Source organism: Phalangium opilio, unplaced genomic scaffold, assembly GCF_054372755.1.
Source record: "Phalangium opilio isolate 3A_F unplaced genomic scaffold, DU_Popi_V2 ptg000329l_1, whole genome shotgun sequence".
NCBI classification, from domain to species: domain Eukaryota; kingdom Metazoa; phylum Arthropoda; class Arachnida; order Opiliones; family Phalangiidae; genus Phalangium; species Phalangium opilio.
This window is the reverse complement of record NW_028324226.1, coordinates 8,513,442-8,534,890: the sequence shown is the minus strand read 5'-3', so window position 1 is coordinate 8,534,890 and position 21,449 is coordinate 8,513,442. Positions and strand designations below refer to the sequence as shown.

General features: G+C 39.4%; 2 protein-coding genes across 2 annotated transcripts; both read right to left on the bottom strand.

Annotated features, from left to right (window-relative positions):
• Positions 1 to 2,457: 2,457 nt before the first annotated feature.
• On the bottom strand, positions 2,458 to 4,036 carry LOC149610678 (uncharacterized). The gene is made up of 4 exons (XM_089858846.1): positions 3,631 to 4,036; positions 3,398 to 3,563; positions 3,198 to 3,335; positions 2,458 to 2,986 (listed from the first exon to the last, which is right to left on the bottom strand). Exons 1-4 carry the CDS (start codon positions 3,791 to 3,793, stop codon positions 2,518 to 2,520), a joined length of 936 nt encoding a protein of 311 aa, XP_089714972.1. The 5' UTR covers positions 3,794 to 4,036; the 3' UTR covers positions 2,458 to 2,517.
• A 2,813-nt stretch (positions 4,037 to 6,849) lies between these two features.
• LOC149610677 (regulator of chromosome condensation-like) lies at positions 6,850 to 7,954 on the bottom strand. Its single transcript, XM_089859564.1, has 3 exons — positions 7,404 to 7,954; positions 7,165 to 7,345; positions 6,850 to 7,072 (listed from the first exon to the last, which is right to left on the bottom strand). Exons 1-3 carry the CDS (start codon positions 7,701 to 7,703, stop codon positions 6,891 to 6,893), a joined length of 663 nt encoding a protein of 220 aa, XP_089715690.1. The 5' UTR covers positions 7,704 to 7,954; the 3' UTR covers positions 6,850 to 6,890.
• Positions 7,955 to 21,449: the final 13,495 nt, after the last annotated feature.

Sequence of the window (21,449 nt, the reverse complement as noted above, 5' to 3'; positions counted from 1 at the left end):
CGCCAGTATTTTAGCTCGAGTGAACGGACCTCTGGACCTTAGTTTCAAATACGTGTAGTAGGCTGTAGGCAATTTCACACGTATTTGAAACTAAGGCCTAGAGGTCCATGCACTCGAGCTAAAAAAACTCTCGTATAATTTAAATCCTGAAGATTTTGGTCTCTTGACAGCATGTACTACGTTACATGAACAGGCAAACCGAAATGGGGAACCAATACATGGGCATTTTAACTAGAAGTCCAAAGTGCCCTACTTGCGAGGCCAGTAAACGGAACCATAAAGGCCCGTTCAGACGACACTCTTTTTCTCGCTACGCTCGCCTTGCTGAGCTTATCAGATTTTCTGGCCAGCCGCTGTTCACACGGCCAATATTTTCTCATTCTTGAGCTCGGAAAAGCGAGAAAGAAAGTTGAAAAAATTCAACTTTTTTTTTTTTTTACTATGGCGGTTTCAATGCAAATTGGGCTCTTCCGTCCTCGGCAAGGATGCGATTAATCAGGTTAAAATAAGAATACCACGTTATACTTCACTCTAACATGCGAGATAGGCACGCCCACTTCATGCAAAATAATAACTGAAATAATAACCTAAAACTAAGGTTAACCACATAAGGGTTTTAAATTTAAACTATAAAGGCTAGTTTTCACTGGGCAAAAACGCGGCGCAAAGCGGCGCAAAATATTTTTAATTTGGCGGAAAGTTGGCGACGTTTCCGCGACAGGTTTTCACTAAGGACGTTTTCCGGCGTTTTGTATTTCGCGGATTTATTTAGCGCATGCGCATCTAGCGCTAAAGAAGACTTACGTCAAAGGGCAAAGGACAAACAAAATGGACGCGGTTGAGGTTGACACCGGGGATTATATTCTGGCATTTATTCAACTAGTTAATGCGATTTTGGCTTTTAATTTGTGGAGAAATTACACCAAAACGGTTTATGAAAGAAGGTTTTGGGTAAGAGGAATATTTTTGAAACGAGAGGAGAAGGGCTATTTTCGACATTTAATTCAAGAAATGAGGGATGGAGACAGCGAGAAACATTACATGTAATAAGCCTTTGCAATTTGGTATCTATGTTTCTATGTATGTACATAATCAATATGTATATTGTTTCAATGTAGGTTTTTTCGCATGACGAAAGAGCAATTTGACTTTATATTAAGTTTGATCAGGGACAAAATCTCGAAGAAAACGATTAATTTCAGAAAACCAATATGCGCTGAAGAGAGATTAGCACTTTGTTTGAGGTAATTATTGAATGTCATATAGCTTCGAAATGCTTGCATTGATATATTACATGTCTAGAAGACTGCAACCTGACCCCCCCCCATTAAAGCTAATAATATTTAACCTAGACTAGTCTAATTCAGCCTGACGTAACTCCATGATTTCTATGAGGTCAGGTCGCAGTCTTTCTTAGTAAATGTGTAGGGCTATAGTTAACTCTATTGTCTCATCAGATATTTAGCTAGTGGAGACACTCAGGTATCCCTCTGTTTTGGATTCCGGATTAGTAAAACGGCCATATCTAACATAATCCGTGAAACGTGTGAAGCCATTTGGGAAGCTATGTCACATATCTACGTGAAGATGCCTCAAAACCCCGTTGAATGGGCAGAAATTAGTAAAGGATTTTATGAGGAATGGGATTTGCCCCATTGCTGTGGTTCTATCGATGGCAAACATGTTTACATACAGTGTCCTGCAAATTCAGGATCAAAATATTATAACTACAAGAAAAGTTTCAGCGTCATTTTAATGGCCATGTGTGACGCCCATTATCGTTTTACAATGGTTGACATTGGGAGTTATGGTAGTGAAAGTGATGGTGGTATCTTTACATCTTCAGTCTTTGGAGCTAAAGTGAAACATAACCGTTTACCACTACCACACCCCCGCTCTTTGCCTAATTCAAACATAAAATTTCCATATTATTTCATCGGCGACGAGGCTTTTCCGCAACTACCAAATCTAATGCGTCCCTATTCTACATCAAAGGGAGTTACAATGACTCAACGAATTTTTAACTATCGGCTCTCTCGTGCTAGGAGAGTAATTGAGAACACTTTTGGTATTATGGCAGCCCAGTGGGGTATTTACCAAAAAACCATAAAAGCCAATCCAGAAAATGTAGATAGGATCATCAAAGCAACAGTGTGTCTCCATAACTACCTAATCACTGATGAGTTAGGTAAATCTAAGCACCAACGCAGATACAACCCTGTAGAATTAGCTGATTTTGAAGATGACACTGGAGAACTCACAGAAAATGGACTCTGGAGAAATCTTCTTCAAGGAGATGGTGCAATCAGGGATCTAGTAGAACACCGAAGGCCAAATCAAAGAAGTCAGATAGCGCAAGTACTGAAGGACAGATTAGCCGGCTATCTATCCAATGAAGGTGCTATTGACAAACAAATACCTCAAGTAACTAGGATGTAAATAAATGAGCGAAGGACATTCAAAAACAATTTATAACTATGTTCTTTAATGACATTAAATTGTTAACAAATAAAATATTTAGTTTTCATCTTCTATTTCGAAGAAACATGTTTCAATTTTGTATCTCATCTTACGTTGCTGATCAGCCTTCAGTCTTTTAAATCTGTGCATGCAACTTTGAAAGTAATGGAACGTTTCATCCTTTTCACACTCTTTCTCTTCTGTTCTTTCCAATTTTTTGGGCACCAGTTTATTAAAATTTGAAGTAGCAGCCTCAAGCATGTTCATCATTTTAGTTTCAATTTCATCCTTCCTGCGCTTGCGATGAGATGGAAGTGGATTGCGGTCTTCAGGTTTGGTGTCACCAGCTATAGCCACCTGAGGTTCTTCAATGGATTTACAGCTTTTAGCAGAATCTTCATTTTGTTTACTTTGTTCCGATGCATTTGAAGTTTCTTTAATTATTTCATCATCTTTTCCCAAATCTACTTCATCATCACTCATGTTTTCGTAATGGGTTTGATTGGTGACAGTCTTTAAGAAACCACTGTTAAGGTACATAGTTAGATTACTTTGTTATATCAAGAAGGGATGGATGTGGGAGGAACTTGTATAATTTTTCTTTGTTAACATCATAATAGCCATAGCCCTGGGTGCTTACTGAAGTACCCACCCACTACTCCGACACATATCCTAGCATTGGGGGCTATGGGACTTAGTTACATATTTTATTACGGTTATTCAAAAGTGAACCTAACCTTGGCGGTGTAAACTGAGTACTTTTGAAAAGTTCATCTGCTGTTTTAGAGGTGTCCTCAGCTTGCGACTCATCTTCGCGACCCAGTGAATTCTCTACAGACTCCTTTGCCGTTGTATTTTCCATATTATTGAAAGTTCTACAATTAGATGGGTAAATCTTTCAATAATTCACTGAGTGCTGAAATAACATGGAACATACTGTCGGTGGGATACTGTTCTGCTTAGGAATCCATCAAGGATTTTATATTTCTTCCACGTAGGAACAATAATGTCATCCAAACCGGCTCCGCTCCTCATCTCTGTAGTCCTTTTCTCTTTTAAATATCTGTCCCGGATACTTTTCCATTTCTTTGAGGCCTCTGAGCCTAAACAAATTAGAAACCACGTACTATAGAAAGAGTGCTTAGGTATTAATGTTTACATTTAATTCACCTGATATACCGAACATAGCCCCAATAGCTTTCCATCTGTTATCTTTCATATCGTTGTTTTTGAAACAACGATTCGCTTTGTCATATAAAAAGGGATGGTCACGAACTTCATCAATAAATTGTTCTTGTTCTTTATCTGTCATCTTCTTTGATTTCGGCGGCATTTTAAACAATCAGTGGACAGCGACTCTTCCCAGTCTGACGTTTCTCGCCAAGGCCCAACGACATAATAAAGTGCGCGAAAATAGATAGCGCGAGACTACGTTAAAGCGCCACCACGAGACCGTCAGTGATTGGCTACCACTTCGCGTTTTTTTTAAATAACGGCGGAAAGATAGAACTTCAATTCCGTGTATTTCCACGTAAAATCGCTAGCTTTCCGAATTATTTTACGTAAAATATTTTTACGCAAACTGCGCGGAAAGCCTTTTCCGCCGCGTTTTTGCCCAGTGAAAACTAGCCTTTAATAAAGTATTTGGGAACCACGTAAGGGTTTTTAAAGTTCGTCTCCCAAGAGTTCTGACCACGCACGCGTGTCTATTTTATCATAAGTTCATAACTCTCAAAGAAGTTAAGTGTAGCTGGTGCCTCGACAGGCGAATCGAACGTCCCCGGTTTTGTTAAACCCACTAACTATCGCGATGATTAAGGACATTTTGAAGTTTCGAAAATATAAGCCTAAAAAATCCACGCGTGGTCAAACTAAAACCGACTCTTTTAAGAGAGTAAAGTCCAAAAGTTGATAACTCCAGTTTTCCCAATCACACCCACGCACCTACATGATCGCTGCATAGCGTTCGAGGATCAATGCGTCACGTTAATGTGACGTTATCCGTTAGCGTAACAGGAATGACTTTCAAAGGTGATCGAGAAAAGTCGTTTCGTGCGCTTTATTGTAAATTCAAAATGAGTGTATAAATAATTGAATTCAATGGTAATCAGATTGTACTTGATCTATGTTGTAAGTTGTTTATTATCAGAAGTAAGCGGGGCAAGTGTAACGTCACTCTTCCCAACATCGGAACATTTAGAGCAAGGTTACTAAACCGAATCACATACACGATAAATAGTTCCCTCATCATTACTCTAATAGCGTTTAAATATTTGGCAAGACGCGCTTGTGAATTTTGTCCCACGTTAAGACGAGGTTTGTGGGATGATTACTGGGGATTTAGCGCCAAACAACGATAGAATTCACTTTACAGTGCGATGCCCATTTGTAGTTTGATGAGCGGGAAAGCAAACTAAAAGGGTGAGCCTGGGAAGAATGACGTTACATAACTAAAGCATTAAGAGGATACAGAGTGTCATCCTTCTTCTATTATCCCCTTCTGATATTATGTATATTTTTGTACGTGTCTGTATATGGTATTTGGCGGTTCGAGGATGTCTCGCCGCGTGTTTTAACGTTACGCCTATCTAGCGACTATGGCGTCTTCTATACTCCCCTCCCTCCCGTAGGGAGGTTTCTTATATTATTTCTGCTTTAACGTATGTTCTTAATTATGATTCCCTAAAGGTTAAGCATAGCCCCCCACTCGTTCACGCGCATCACGACGCAAGCTGCTCGCGCAGCGTCAGCGAGCGCGGAGTGGGCTATGGGTTAAGGTAAAGTAACTTTTAGTACAGAGTTCATTAAAAGAAAGTGCGCGATATTATGTCGTCATTGTTTCGTGAATTGCGTAAAGAAGATCCTTTCGTTCGAAGCGAGAATTTCAACTCACTCTAATTTCTTTCCATTATTCCCCTATACGAATCCAGAGATAAGCCTGACTTTCGGCGATAGGGAATAAGGCGGAGAAGTAATTGAGGTAGGTCGTAGATTCGAGGTGGTAAGGGACGCCTGTTGAGGCGCTGCTGTCAAAGGCTTAGTACAGATTAAGTAGGAACCAAGTAGTGTCATACTTATGGAACATATAACTTATAAACTTACGTTAATACGTATAAAGGCAAATTTTTGGACTTGTTAATAAACGACTCAAATTTCTTCTTAAGTTTATCTTAACTGCAGAATATAAATTTTTATTAAGTTTTATATCGCGTTACGTGCATTCATTCTTGTTATTTAACTTATTTGTCACGAAAAACGTGAAACTTTTCAATTACTTACAAATGATTTAAACTACTTGTAATTATACAATGAAAGTTTTAAACTATTTGCATGGCCAACTTAAGGCCTTTTCAGACGATACAACTTTTCACTCTACTATCGATGGGTCAAAACGTTGAGCTAGCAAAAATTCGTCACTGATCAATTTTATATTTGGCGATTCAACTTGTCCAAATTCTGTTCACAAGACCCAACTAGTTTACTCACTAAAAATTGGCTCGTCTAAATGAGTCAAAAAGTTGTATCGTCTGAATAGGCCTTAAGATCACCGGGGGTAGAGGGCCTGCCAGCTTTGCTCGAGCCCCGTGTTATAGCGTTTTCCTTTGTGGTCTCATGAGAGCGCTCCGAAATCGCTCCATATTTTCGTGTTACGTCACCGCTCTAGCTCGGAGGACCGAATGTAGTTGCTCCCAATGAAAGACAAAAGTTATTTCAGAGCGGTTTTGTGACGTCATCAGGCGCTCCATTTTATTCGCTCCGTCTCTAGAGTCGGAGCGGTTGTGATCAATCCGGGAGCAAACCGGGAGGGAGCGACTGGGCCTTTGTAAGACGCGCCTCCGTCTCGGAGCAGCTCGTTTTTTCCCAATGAAAGACGATTTTTTTTTTTCGGAGCGCTCCGGGAGCGCTCGGATCACCTTAAAGAAAAACGCTATTAAAAAACAACGAGCAAAATCGCCTCTAGTTCCGACCATGGATAAAGAATGCGCGTGAGTAAATTTGTTTTCACGCTATAGGATCGGCAACTCCCTATCTCGAACGACAGCTTATTCTGTATATACTCTGTTACAACATCGGTTGTCAGCACGCGCAAAGCTAGGTATCTATGTAACCTATCTTTGCGCGTGCTGACAAGAGACAAAGAACTTGAGGATTACAAAAAAAATTATAATTTCAGAAAAATAGTGGAATAAAATCTTTATTTTTTAAAATTCTAGAATAAAAATATTTTTAAAACAAGTGTTAAAACGTATATTATTGCTAAAAAGGTCTACTTTATTTTTTTTTTCGGAATCCAAAGCTAAGGTGTGATGATTTCCGTTGGAAATCTTTATCCAATTTTTGCCAGAGAAAGATTTTAACAATTGGGGTTTTGAAATTATCGGCGTCTCTTTCAACTCGACACCTATACCATGAGTAACAGTCCAAAATGACTAAATGTAATTAAGATTAATTGGTAAATTAATAATACCCAATTGTCCACAATTTCCAAGGCCAAAACCATATATTTCTCCGGTTTTTTGAGCTCGCGCAAAAGACGCGTATGTTCCTCCCCAAATTTTGTCAAATTTGACGTTAACAAGCGAGTTAATCATCTCGAGTTTTAAAACTGATCCTAAAACATATTTAAGTCATTATTAAAGCCTTATTAACTTTGAAAATCCAATTACCAATTTTTTTCCTGCCTCCTCTTTCTAAATTGTAGACGCCCTAATTGTCCGTTTTCGCAGCTTCCCATGGAATACACATTTCCATCACTAGCCAAAGCCAGGAAATGGTTTCCACCCGAGCTAATTTCAACGATGGAAAGATCCTTTAAAATCGGCACGGGTAAAGGTTCCCCCTTTTCAGATCCTGCACTTGTCAAACCCATTTGACCTATAGAATCCTAATGAAAATAAAATCAATTAATTTTCCAACTTAACTATTATTAAATTAATTCTTACTCGGAAATTTTCCCAGATATAAACCTTTCCAGATTCAGTCAGGGCTCCGCAATGAGAATCTCCCGCAGATATTTGAACAACTTTTTCATCAATTTCAACCATATCCGGTACAAATTGATTTTCCTCATCATGAGTTAACCTTCCCAAGGCCCCATCGTCATTACAACCAAATGTGTAGACGGAACCATTCTCTGTTAAACAGACTGAATGCATTCCTCCCGCAATTGCGGAGCAAACGTCTTCGGGTAGAGATAAGAGTGGTCCAGGTATTCCTTTCTCCAAAATATTTTCACTCGCCATGAGGAGGTAAGTCTAGTTGATTCCAAACCAAGGATTACGAATTGAATTCTTTAAATTAAAGACAAACACTTGCACGAATATCCTGGTTTTCAAATAAGTATTAAGAGTATTTAACCAATTCTATTATAAAATCACCGAAAATAAATGTAAAATTTAAATTACGCTTACCGTTGACCGTTTTAGTTTGAACTTTCGCAAATTCTCAAGCAATGTGGCGCGAGTACTGAGTAGTTGCAGTGGCGGGACTTTCCAACTGGTATTGTTGGTCGGTGATCAGTGAGGGAAATACTGGCACTAACCCTGTGAACTTTTTAAAGTAATAAATTAAGGTTAAAACATTTCTCACTGTTGTTTCTTAAAAGTTAGATTAGAATGGAATACAGACAGAGTGCGAATGTATTATATACACCTTGGACAGAGCGGGGAAATGTAAAGCCCCGCCCATCGACATGCGCGGTAACCACATGCTCTGTTAGGAGCGAGAATTTAAATTCTCCCGCAAAAACGCAGGCACGCAGAATCATCTATGGAACTGAACTGAAACGGATTTGTCCAGTATCATAGCGAGTCGGTTACTGGGTTACCAAGGGCAAGGGGCGAAATTCCGTTTTAAAAGTGCGGAATTTGGCTCAAACTTGTTGCGCACCGAAGTAATTATCGTTTGTAATTAGAAATTAAGTTTAACTTGACGTTTCGGGGCAAAAAAAACTACACATTGAATGCCAGTGTAAGTTTTAATTAAGAAAAACCAATTTTTCTAGGCTTACAGTTTTTGTTCGTAAGGAGAACCTAGATTGAGCCGTTTTTCCTTACTGTTGCTAAGCCTTGGTCATGGTTAATATTTGATGCCATCATGCCTGAATAAAACCTTTTGTTTCATTTCAGTAAAGTGTTTTAAACCTTAATATTTTGTGTTTATTTTATCAACTACAGAATGCTGATTCTGAAAAACATCAGGTAGGATTGCACTTTACGTGACCCACCCAACTAACAATGGTTTCTAGTTAATTGGACCATGAGGAGTCCGAAAAAAATAGTTAAAAAATTATTTGACCGCCGCAAGTTGGTCAAAAAAATTTTTGAAAATTTTAAAATCCATGCACTTACCGCCATTGAAGCCGCTATACGCTTAACGCATTCTGCCCTCAATCTTGCAAAATAAGCCGGGAGGGACTGTGAAAAAAAGACGTACTCGCGCCGGAGTTTTAGCTATGGAATTTTTTAAGCTTACTGAAACCGTATATTTCTGATAATAGGACGGAGATAGAAATGCGAGAAAAACTGCTATGTTTAGGGAAAAATCGTTGAATTTTTTGGTAATTCGATAATTGATAACGGCAAATTTTGGTAATTGCCGTCAATTTATTTTTAAATTTGATAAATGTGAAGTACGATATTTTGGAAAAGGTGTCAAATTATTCGGGAATTTGATAAATGTGAAGGACGATATTTTGGAAAAGGTGTCAAATTATTCGGGAATTTGATAAATGTGAAGGACGATATTTTGGAAAAGGTAAAATTATTCGGGAATTTGATAAATGTGAAGGACGATATTATGGAAAAGGTGTCAAATTATTCCTGAATTTGATAAATGTGAAAGACGATATTTTGGAAAAGGTGTCAAATTATTAGGGAATTTGATAAATGTGAAGGATGATATTTTGGAAAAGGTGTCAAATTATTCGAGAATTTGATAAATGTTAAGGATGATATTTTGGAAAAGGTGTCAAATTATTCGAGAATTTGATAAATGTGAAGGACGATATTTTGGAAAAGGTGTCAAATTATTCGGGAATTTGATAAATGTGAAGGACGATATTTTGGAAAAGGTGTCAAATTATTCGGGAATTTGATAAATGTGAAGGACGATATTTTGGAAAAGGTAAAATTATTCGGGAATTTGATAAATGTGAAGGACGATATTATCGAAAAGGTGTCAAATTATTCCTGAATTTGATAAATGTGAAAGACGATATTTTGGAAAAGGTGTCAAATTATTAGGGAATTTGATAAATGTGAAGGATGATATTTTGGAAAAGGTGTCAAATTATTCGAGAATTTGATAAATGTTAAGGATGATATTTTGGAAAAGGTGTCAAATTATTCGAGAATTTGATAAATGTGAAGGATGATATTTTGGAAAAGGTGTCAAATTATTCGAGAATTTGATAAATGTGAAGGACGATATTATGGAAAAGGTGTCAAATTATTCGGGAATTTGATAAATGTGAAGGACAATATTTTGGAAAAGGTGTAAATTATTCTTGTATTTGATAAATGATATTTTGGAAAGTGGTTCACTGGGGATGGACTCAATACAATTTGAAAGTAGTGCACTGAAATTTAAAAATGGTAAGCATTAATGTGTGGCTCTTAGCGTTACCCAAGAAACACCACTTGGAGGTAATTACCCAATAATTTGTCGCCTTTTCCAAAATATTGCTGAAATAACTAGACGCCTTTTCTAAAATTTTGATGTTGACATTTGCTAATTACCCAATAATTTGTCGCCTTTTCCAAAATATGGCTGAAACAACTAGACGACTTTTCTAAAATTTTGATGTTGACATTTGCTAATTACCCAATAATTAGCACTAGACGACTTTTCTAAAATTTTGATGTTGACATTTGCTAATTACCCAATAATTTGTCGCCTTTTCCAAAATATGGCTGAAACAACTAGACGACTTTTCTAAAATTTTGATGTTGACATTTGCTAATTACCCAATAATTTGTCGCCTTTTCCAAAATATGGCTGAAACAACTAGACGACTTTTCTAAAATTTTGATGTTGACATTTGCTAATTACCCAATAATTTGTCGCCTTTTCCAAAATTTTGATGTTGACATTTGCTAATTACCCAATAATTTGTCGCCTTTTCCAAAATATGGCTGAAACAACTAGACGACTTTTCTAAAATTTTGATGTTGACATTTGCTAATTACCCAATAATTTGTCGCCTTTTCCAAAATTTGGCTGAAACAACTAGACGACTTTTCTAAAATTTTGATGTTGACATTTGCTAATTACCCAATAATTTGTCGCCATTTCCAAAATATCGCTGAAACAACTGGACGACTTTTCTAAAATTTTGATGTTGACATTTGCTAATTACCCAATAATTTGTCGCCTTTTCCAAAATATGGCTGAAACAACTAGACGACTTTTCTAAAATTTTGATGTTTACATTTGCTAATTACCCAATAATTTGTCGCCTTTTCCAAAATTTTGATGTTGACATTTGCTAATTACCCAATAATTTGCCGCCTTTTCCAAAATATGGCTGAAACAACTAGACGACTTTTCTAAAATTTTGATGTTGACATTTGCTAATTACCCAATAATTTGTCGCCTTTTCCAAAATTTGGCTGAAACAACTAGACGACTTTTCTAAAATTTTGATGTTGACATTTGCTAATTACCCAATAATTTGTCGCCTTTTCCAAAATATCGCTGAAACAACTGGACGACTTTTCTAAAATTTTGATGTTGACATTTGCTAATTACCCAATAATTTGTCGCCTTTTCCAAAATATGGCTGAAACAACTAGACGACTTTTCTAAAATTTTGATGTTGACATTTGCTAATTACCCAATAATTTGTCGCCTTTTCCAAAATTTTGATGTTGACATTTGCTAATTACCCAATAATTTGTCGCCTTTTCCAAAATATGGCTGAAACAACTAGACGACTTTTCTAAAATTTTGATGTTGACATTTGCTAATTACCCAATAATTTGTCGCCTTTTCCAAAATTTGGCTGAAACAACTAGACGACTTTTCTAAAATTTTGATGTTGACATTTGCTAATTACCCAATAATTTGTCGCCTTTTCCAAAATATCGCTGAAACAACTGGACGACTTTTCTAAAATTTTGATGTTGACATTTGCTAATTACCCAATAATTTGTCGCCTTTTCCAAAATATGGCTGAAACAACTAGACGACTTTTCTAAAATTTTGATGTTGACATTTGCTAATTACCCAATAATTTGTCGCCTTTTCCAAAATTTTGATGTTGACATTTGCTAATTACCCAATAATTTGTCGCCTTTTCCAAAATATGGCTGAAACAACTAGACGACTTTTCTAAAATTTTGATGTTGACATTTGCTAATTACCCAATAATTTGTCGCCTTTTCCAAAATTTTGATGTTGACATTTGCTAATTACCCAATAATTTGTCGCCTTTTCCAAAATATGGCTGAAACAACTAGACGACTTTTCTAAAATTTTGATGTTGACATTTGCTAATTACCCAATAATTTGTCGCCTTTTCCAAAATTTGGCTGAAACAACTAGACGACTTTTCTAAAATTTTGATGTTGACATTTGCTAATTACCCAATAATTTGTCGCCTTTTCCAAAATATGGCTGAAACAACTAGACGACTTTTCTAAAATTTTGATGTTGACATTTGCTAATTACCCAATAATTTGTCGCCTTTTCCAAAATATGGCTGAAACAACTAGACGACTTTTCTAAAATTTTGATGTTGACATTTGCTAATTACCCAATAATTTGTCGCCTTTTCCAAAATATGGCTGAAATAACTAGACACCTCTTCGAAAATATAGTTGCAACAGCTAGAATCCTTTTCTAAAAGATTAATGTTGACGTTTGGTACCTTCCCAATAATTTGTCGCTTTTCCCAAAATATAGTTGCAAAAACTGGACTCCTTTTCTGAAATATTGATGTTGACATTTGCTAATTTCCCAATAATTTGACACCTTTTCCAAAACATGGTTGCAATAACTTGACTCCTTTTATTTCAAAATTTTGTTCCAAAAATCTAATTCCCCAAGGATTTGACTCACTTTCCAAAATAAATTCAAAAATAATTTGACGGCAATTACCAAAATTTGCCGTTATCAATTATCGAATTACCAAAAAATTCAACGATTTTTCCCTAAACATAGCAGTTTTTCTCGCATTTCTATCTCCGTCCTATTATCAGAAATAAACGGTTTCAGTAAGCTTAAAAAATTCCATAGCTAAAACTCCGGCGCGAGTACGTCTTTTTTTCACAGTCCCTCCCGGCTTATTTTGCAAGATTGAGGGCAGAATGCGTTAAGCGTATAGCGGCTTCAATGGCGGTAAGTGCATGGATTTTAAAATTTTCAAAAATTTTTTTGACCAACTTGCGGCGGTCAAATAATTTTTTAACTATTTTTTTCGGACTCCTCATGGTCCAATTAACTAGAAACCATTGTTAGTTGGGTGGGTCACGTAAAGTGCAATCCTACCAAACATCACTTCGATGCATACTGAGCATTGTTTTTATGTGTTCCTATGTGAAAATATTTCTGCAACACGATGGTTCGACGAACTCTCAACTCTGACCTTAACTAAGGTGATTATTCCAGTTATATCTTCTGGTATCAAGTCTTATCTAAGAGAGCGACCGCTCTCCTAGTATAACCATGTAATAAGGGACACTACAACTTTAAGCACTTTATAAATACGTCATATTTTCTGCTCAAATTGTTGGGAACTCTATACATCAGGGGTGTTTAAAAAAACCCGGAACATACGCTTTTAAAGGGAGGGTGAAGTGGAAAATCAAGTGATTTTTTATCAATTCTTCTTCTAATTATAAGACCAGTCTGCACAGTGAAACATTCAGGAAAAATCTCCGAATGATTTTAAAATTCAAATTAGGTTCCGATTTTAAGAATAATTTGAAGTATCCCCCTCCGACCAATCGCGTAACGTCCCACCTTTTTATTATTAAAATTCTCGTGGCACCCTCCGTGTCGAATGAAATTTATCGCGAGATTTGATAAAATTTGCGCGCGATGTGACAATTTTGTTATCAAGATGGCAGGGCGTTACGCGATTGGTCGGAGGGGGATACTTCAAATTATTCTTAAAATCGGAACCTAATTTGAATTTTAAAATCATTCGGAGCAGGAGTTCATAATAACCCCCCTTCGGGGGGGGAAGTATGAAACTGGCCATAGAGCTAATGGTAAAAATCGCGAACAACAAGATTTTGTCGTTGCGCATAGAAAGGATTAGCCTGTTTATGGACATACAACCTTACAGTATATCGTAGTGGTATCTATGCTCCTTGGTTTTCGCTACAAAACTTCCGTTGGCTGGGATCTCCGTCGAAAAGAAAAATGGCGATATGGTGGACGTAGAAACACGTTGCAATTCTTATATTAATGATACTGGGAATAAATTTGTCCTAACCGTTTTAATTTAACCACGGAATTCTCACTCACACATATCACAACGAAACATTATTGACGATCGTTTAAATGTTTTGTAGAAAACTAGAAACCCCGACTAAAACGTCTAAAAGCCAACTTCTTAGCCAAGGCTTAATTTACACCGTTCCGACAGAAGCAGACGTGAGCCATTTTCGCTCCCAAAATCGCAAGATAAAAATAGTGCTAAACCGGAAGTGTGTAAGTTAATGCGCGTGGGCGCTAAAAAATGAGGTAACTATTTCTTTGGGAGTTAGGCGGTGTATGAATCCGCTGAGCTTTATGGCGAAACTTTGTTGCTTTTTAACCAGTTTCGTACTTCGGGTTATTATGAACTCCTGTTCGGAGGTATTTTCTGAATGTTTCACTTTGCAGACTGGTCTTATAATTAGAAGAAGAATCGATAAAAAATCACTTTATTTTCCACTTCACCCTCCCTTTAAGATATAGTTTAACGAAAAAATCGGCTCAATAATATGAAGGGAAAATATAAAACAATTTTGAGTCAAAAAGGATTTCTTGTTGAAAGGTTTCAAGGTAAGTTGGGCGGTCAGTGTAGATTCTTCGGTTAATATATTAGCTAAAATCCTGACATGTTGCAAACATGATATTGTTTAGGATATTCTAGGAGAGCGGTCGCTCTCTTAGATAAGACTTGATACTCCCTCTAATGCTAAAGGAGGGTTCTTTGATTGGCTGTAACTTTTTTCGTATTGTGTTTGCCGCTTTGATATTTTGCCAGTGAACTAAAATTTGGGCCCTACTTTTGTGGTTAAAATTTCAAAGAGATCCAACTAATAGTTAATTCTATAATGAAAAAAGTTGTTAAGGGTGGTTTTAGAATCCATAAAATTATTAAGACATTTGGTGAAAGATACTATATTGTTCCATAGAGATAACATGGGATTTTTTTGAAAAATGACCTTAATTGCGATCGTGTATAAAGAAAACTATTCATTCGTTACGTTTGGGAACCATCTTAAATGAAAGATAACAGTCCATAGATGTGCCTTTTCTTAGGTTCATTAAGATCAATTAAGTTTAAGTATTGATTTTTATCATTATTAACACATACTTTGACTTACGTTGTTTTGGGTATTGGAATTACGGCGTTTTACCTCTGTTAGAGACAAGCATTTTAGCACTAATTTTTTATGTTGGACTTACGGCGTTTTTGTTGTGATTCGCGCCGTTTGAGGGATATTAAGCAAGAAAAACAAGGCGTTTGAGCTCTTGTAGGTGCTTTGCCCGGGTTCTTGTGGGTTCTTGTGGGTACTTGTGGGTGATTGTAGGTACTTGTGTGTTCTTGTGGGTACTTTTGGGTGCTTGTAGGTACTTGTGGGTGCTTGTAGGTGCTTGTGGGTGCTTGTAGGTACTTGTGTGTTCTTGTAGGTACTTGTGTGTTCTTGTGGGTACTTGTAGGTACTTGTGGGTACTTGTAGGTACTTGTGGGTACTTGTAGGTACTTGTGAGTACTTGTAGGTACTTGTGGGTACTTGTAGGTACTTGTGGGTACTTTTAGGTACTTGTAGGTACTTGTGGGTACTTGTGGGTACTTTTAGGTACTTGTGGGTACTTGTACGTGCTTGTAGGTGCTTGTGGGTACTTGTAGGTGCTTGTAGGTGCTTGTGGGTACTTATGGGTGCTTGTGGGTATTTATGGGTGCTTGTGGGTACTTATGGGTGCTTGTGGGTACTTGTGGGTGCTTGTGGGTACTTGTGGGTGCTTGTAGGTACTTATGGGTACTTGTAGGTACTTGTGGGTACTTGTGGGTACTTGTGGGTACTTGTGGGTACTTGTGGGTGCTTGTGGGTGCTTGTGGGTACTTGTGGGTGCTTGTGGGTACTTGTGGGTACTTGTGGGTACTTGTAGGTACTTGTGGGTACTTGTAGGTACTTGTGGGTTCTTGTAGGTACTTGTAGGTACTTGTGGGTACTTGTAGGTACTTGTGGGTACTTGTGGGTACTTGTAGGTACTTGTGGGTACTTGTAGGTACTTGTGAGTACTTGTGGGTACTTGTAGGTACGTGTTGGTACTTGTAGGTACTTGTAGGTACTTGTTGGTACTTGTGGGTACTTGTAGGTACTTGTGGGTGCTTGTGGGTGCTTGTGGGTGCTTGTAGGTACTTGTGGGTGCTTGTGGGTACTTGTGGGTACTTGTGGGTTCTTGTAGGTACTTGTGGGTACTTGTAGGTACTTGTGGGTACTTGTGAGTACTTGTGGGTACTTGTGGGTACTTGTAGGTACTTGTGGGTACTTGTAGGTACTTGTGGGTACTTGTAGGTACTTGTGGGTACTTGTGGGCGCTTGTAGGTACTTGTGGGCGCTTATAGGTACTTGTGGGCGCTTGTAGGTACTTGTGGGTGCTTGTAGGTACTTGTGGGTGCTTGTAGGTACTTGTGGGTGCTTGTGGGTACTTGTAGGAGCTTTTAGGTACTTGTAGGAGCTTGTAGGTACTTGTAGGAGCTTTTAGGTACTTGTAGGAGCTTTTAGGTACTTGTAGGAGCTTGTAGGTACTTGTGGGTGCTTGTGGGTACTTGTGGGTGCTTGTAGGTACTTGTGGGTGCTTGTAGGTACTTGTGGGAGCTTTTAGGTACTTGTAGGAGCTTGTAGGTACTTGTGGGTGCTTGAATGTACTTGTGGGTACTTGCCCTGGGTACTTAAGGGTGCTTGAAGGTACTTGTGGGCACTTGCCCCGGGTACTTGTGGGTACTTGCCACGGATGCCTCTGGGTACTTGCCACGGATGCCTCTGGGTGCTTGCCCCGGGTGCTCCTGGATGCTTACCCCGGGTGCTTGTAGGTACTTGTGGGTGCTTGTAGGTACTTGTGGGTACTTGCCACGGATGCCTCTGGGTGCTTGCAGGTACTTTCCCCGGGTGCTCCTGGGTGCTTACCCCGGGTGCTTGCAGGTACCTGCCCCGGGTACTTGTGAGTACTTGTGGGTACTTGTAGGTACTTGTGTGTACTTGTAGGTACTTGTGGGTACTTGTTGGTACTTGTGGGTACTTGTAGGTTCTTGTGGGTGCTTGTGGGTACTTGTGATTTCTTGTAGGTACTTGTGATTTCTTGTAGGTACTTGTGGGTTCTTGTAGGTACTTGTGGGTTCTTATAGGTACTTGTAGGTACATGTAGGTACATGTAGGTACTTGTGGGTACTTGTGGGTACTTTTAGGTACTTGTGGGTACTTGTACGTGCTTGTAGGTGCTTGTGGGTACTTGTAGGTGCTTGTAGGTGCTTGTGGGTACTTATGGGTGCTTGTGGGTATTTATGGGTGCTTGTGGGTACTTATGGGTGCTTGTGGGTACTTGTGGGTGCTTGTGGGTACTTGTGGGTGCTTGTAGGTACTTATGGGTGCTTGTAGGTACTTGTGGGTACTTGTGGGTACTTGTGGGTACTTGTGGGTACTTGTAGGTGCTTGTGGGTGCTTGTGGGTACTTGTGGGTGCTTGTGGGTACTTGTGGGTACTTGTAGGTACTTGTGGGTACTTGTAGGTACTTGTGGGTTCTTGTAGGTAATTGTAGGTACTTGTGGGTACTTGTAGGTACTTGTGGGTACTTGTAGGTACTTGTGGGTACTTGTAGGTACTTGTGGGTACTTGTAGGTACTTGTGAGTACTTGTGGGTACTTGTAGGTACGTGTTGGTACTTGTAGGTACTTGTAGGTACTTGTTGGTACTTGTGGGTACTTGTAGGTACTTGTGGGTGCTTGTGGGTGCTTGTGGGTGCTTGTAGGTACTTGTGGGTGCTTGTGGGTACTTGTGGGTTCTTGTAGGTACTTGTGGGTTCTTGTAGGTACTTGTGAGTACTTGTGGGTACTTGTAGGTACTTGTGGGTACTTGTGGGTACTTGTAGGTACTTGTGGGTACTTGTAGGTACTTGTGGGTACTTGTGGGCGCTTGTAGGTACTTGTGGGCGCTTATAGGTACTTGTGGGCGCTTATAGGTACTTGTGGGCGCTTATAGGTACTTGTGGGTGCTTGTAGGTACTTGTGGGTGCTTGTAGGTACTTGTGGGTGCTTGTGGGTACTTGTAGGAGCTTTTAGGTACTTGTAGGAGCTTGTAGGTACTTGTAGGAGCTTTTAGGTACTTGTAGGAGCTTGTAGGTACTTGTGGGTGCTTGTGGGTACTTGTGGGTGCTTGTAGGTACTTGTGGGTGCTTGTAGGTACTTGTGGGAGCTTTTAGGTACTTGTAGGAGCTTGTAGGTACTTGTAGGAGCTTGTAGGTACTTGTGGGTGCTTGTGGGTACTTGTGGGTGCTTGAATGTACTTGTGGGTACTTGCCCTGGGTACTTAAGGGTGCTTGAAGGTACTTGTGGGCACTTGCCCCGGGTACTTGTGGGTACTTGCCACGGATGCCTCTGGGTACTTGCCACGGATGCCTCTGGGTGCTTGCCCCGGGTGCTCCTGGATGCTTACCCCGGGTGCTTGTAGGTACTTGTGGGTGCTTGTAGGTACTTGTGGGTACTTGCCACGGATGCCTCTGGGTGCTTGCAGGTACTTTCCCCGGGTGCTCCTGGGTGCTTACCCCGGGTGCTTGCAGGTACCTGCCCCGGGTACTTGTGAGTACTTGTGGGTACTTGTAGGTACTTGTGTGTACTTGTAGGTACTTGTGGGTACTTGTTGGTACTTGTGGGTACTTGTAGGTTCTTGTGGGTGCTTGTGGGTGCTTGTAGGTACTTGTGGGTGCTTGTGGGTACTTGTGGGTACTTGTGATTTCTTGTAGGTACTTGTGATTTCTTGTAGGTACTTGTGATTTCTTGTAGGTACTTGTGGGTTCTTGTAGGTACTTGTGGGTTCTTGTAGGTACTTGTGGGTTCTTATAGGTACTTGTAGGTACATGTAGGTACATGTAGGTACTTGTGAGTACTTGTGGGTACTTGTAGGTACTTGTGAGTACTTGTAGGTACTTGTGGGTACTTGTGGGTACTTGTGGGTACTTGTGGGTACTTGTAGGTACTTGTGGGTACTTGTAGGTACTTGTGGGTACTTGTGGGCGCTTGTAGGTACTTGTGGGCGCTTATAGGTACTTGTGGGCGCTTGTAGGTACTTGTGGGTGCTTGTAGGTACTTGTAGGAGCTTTTAGGTACTTGTAGGTACTTGTAGGAGCTTTTAGGTACTTGTAGGAGCTTTTAGGTACTTGTAGGAGCTTGTAGGTACTTGTGGGTGCTTGTGGGTACTTGTGGGTGCTTGTGGGTACTTGTGGGTGCTTGAATGTACTTGTGGGTGCTTGTGGGTACTTGTGGGTGCTTGAATGTACTTGTGGGTACTTGCCCCGGGTACTTAAGGGTGCTTGAAGGTACTTGTGGGCACTTGCCTCTGGGTACTTGCCACGGATGCCTCTGGGTGCTTGCCCCGGGTGCTCCTGGGTGCTTACCCCGGGTGCTTGTAGGTACTTGTGGGTGCTTGTAGGTACTTGTGGGTGCTTGTAGGTACTTGTGGGTACTTGCCACGGATGCCTCTGGGTGCTTGCAGGTACTTTCCCCGGGTGCTCCTGGGTGCTTACCCCGGGTGCTTTTAGGTACTTGCCCCGGGTGCTTGTAGGTACTTTGCCTCCTCCATTGGATTAACATTACACTAAATTTTGGAAGCTCGTAACTCTGGTTATATTAGAGATACGGGGATATCCTTTGAATATGTAATAGTCCTATTTGCCAATTCCCTTTTTCGTTAACATTTGCTCCATAGGATACTCCATATATGGGAAAAACCTGGAAAACTCAGGGAAGTATATGCGGAAAAGCTTGGAAATTTCAGGGAAATTTGTTTTCCAAAAGTTTTATGTAGCTTGTTATGGAACATATGTTATAAACTCATGGTTTTAGTTATATAAAGTTTTATAAAAGAAGCGATATCTAGTTTACTAGGGAGAAGGTATAAGATGCCTAAGTATTCGTGCGCCAAAGTCCCAGTCCCACTTTCAAAATGCAAGGGGGGCGTAAAAGGAGGCCGGGCTATTTCGCCTCTCCTCAGTCGGAAAATACGTAGTTTTCGTCATTCGCGTCGCGTTTACGTGAGTTTTCTGGTCCGTGACCAAATTAGCATTTTTTAAACTGGACATTAGGCCAGCGACTTTTCTGACTTGGAATAAATAACTGGTCCGTGACCATTGACCAGAGCACGTCGTCTGCTAAACAAAAGAAATGGATAAATAAAATATTAGAATTATAATGTGTGGAGTCTGATTACCCTTGAACTTACTTAGTAGTCTCGTGGACCACTGACCCCCCCCCCCTCCGATTTAATTTTTGAACTGGACCAGGCAATTTTTAAACAGGCCATTTGCCCTGTGCCACCGCCTTATTTCCCACGCTGGCGCGAGTTGCTTTGCGTTTTCGAGTGCGTGATGGAGTTGGCTACGCCTGGAGTCCCAACCTTGAAGGAGAGAGGAATGGAGTAGAAACCCCCATACCTATAGCGTTGCCTGTGTACGCCCACCTACGGCAACATAGTCCTCTCAGCGGTTAGGTAAGGTCGTACTGGACGAAATTGTAAAGGGCGCTCCCTCTATCTTCAAAATAGAGTTCTCATACAAATAAAATGGTGCTCCGTGGCAGCACTTAGCAATGCCTACCGAAGGGTAGGGGCGTGCGAGAGGTCGCCCATCATCATTTCCAATGCATCTCAACTCCCTTATCCCTGTCCCAACCCCCGCGACTTCCAACCACTAGCATAGCCCACTCGATCACGCTCTCTTTTCCCCGGCTACATATTTTGAAGATGGAACTTTTTAGGCGTATTAACAATCTTGGATCATCTCTGTGAACTTTTGGGGTAGCCCTGACTATATTTTGTTTAAGGTTTTAAGCTTAATATTAAACAGACGTTAGTTTATGCTGCAAAAAAGTTTGAAATTGACAATCTCGGATCGTCTTTATGAAGTTTTAAGGATATCCGAATTTCATATTGGGCTTATGACAATTTTGAGCTAAATGTTAAACGGACATAAATCAGCATTTTTAAAAATTTTGTAAAATTGTCAATTTGGTCCTATTTCTGGAATTTTTAGGGGGGCGCCTCGCGTTTCAATAAATGATTGGTAAAAATTGTATTATGTTAATTTCAATAAGAATACAAACTTTTATTGATTTACGTTTTTTTTTTGAAGTATCATTATAAATAAATGTCTGATTGAGCTAAAGTTATGGTCCCCCTTATATATGTTTCTGCTTAGTGCAGATTTTGAAAATGTAAAATAGTTTCTTAACATTCTTAATTAAAATGAAGACTGAAGGAGCAGATATTAATCAAAAATGTCTTGATTAGAATCAAGACCTAAAAAGTATCGATAAGACTGAGGGTATCACTTGTCTGAAGGATCAGATATTAATTTTTCTTTTTAATTGAAACTTAAATGCATGCTTAAGAAAAAACAACGTTCCATTACCGTTTTCCGTTGAAATAAATTATTTTACTGGTAATCAATTTCAAAAATTTACTTATCTCGGCTTTTCGACCACAATTCCATTCCCCGAAAACATTTTATCATTACATTAATTACTTTTGGGAGATAACGTGTCAAAAAAACCTATA

What these genes read in the sequence shown, in the direction of transcription:
- LOC149610678 (XM_089858846.1), bottom strand. Translation starts at nt 3,793, where the DNA reads ATGCCGCCGAAATCAAAGAAGATGACAGATAAAGAACAAGAACAATTT. An exon ending in AGAACAGTATCCCACCGACA is followed by an intron (nt 3,336 to 3,397) that starts GTATGTTCCATG and finishes ATCTAATTGTAG; the next exon opens with AACTTTCAATAATATGGAAA. An exon ending in ACTCAGTTTACACCGCCAAG is followed by an intron (nt 2,987 to 3,197) that starts GTTAGGTTCACT and finishes GTACCTTAACAG; the next exon opens with TGGTTTCTTAAAGACTGTCA.
- LOC149610677 (XM_089859564.1), bottom strand. Translation starts at nt 7,703, where the DNA reads ATGGCGAGTGAAAATATTTTGGAGAAAGGAATACCTGGACCACTCTTA. An exon ending in ATATCTGGGAAAATTTCCGA is followed by an intron (nt 7,346 to 7,403) that starts GTAAGAATTAAT and finishes TATTTTCATTAG; the next exon opens with GATTCTATAGGTCAAATGGG. An exon ending in CGAAAACGGACAATTAGGGC is followed by an intron (nt 7,073 to 7,164) that starts GTCTACAATTTA and finishes AATATGTTTTAG; the next exon opens with GATCAGTTTTAAAACTCGAG.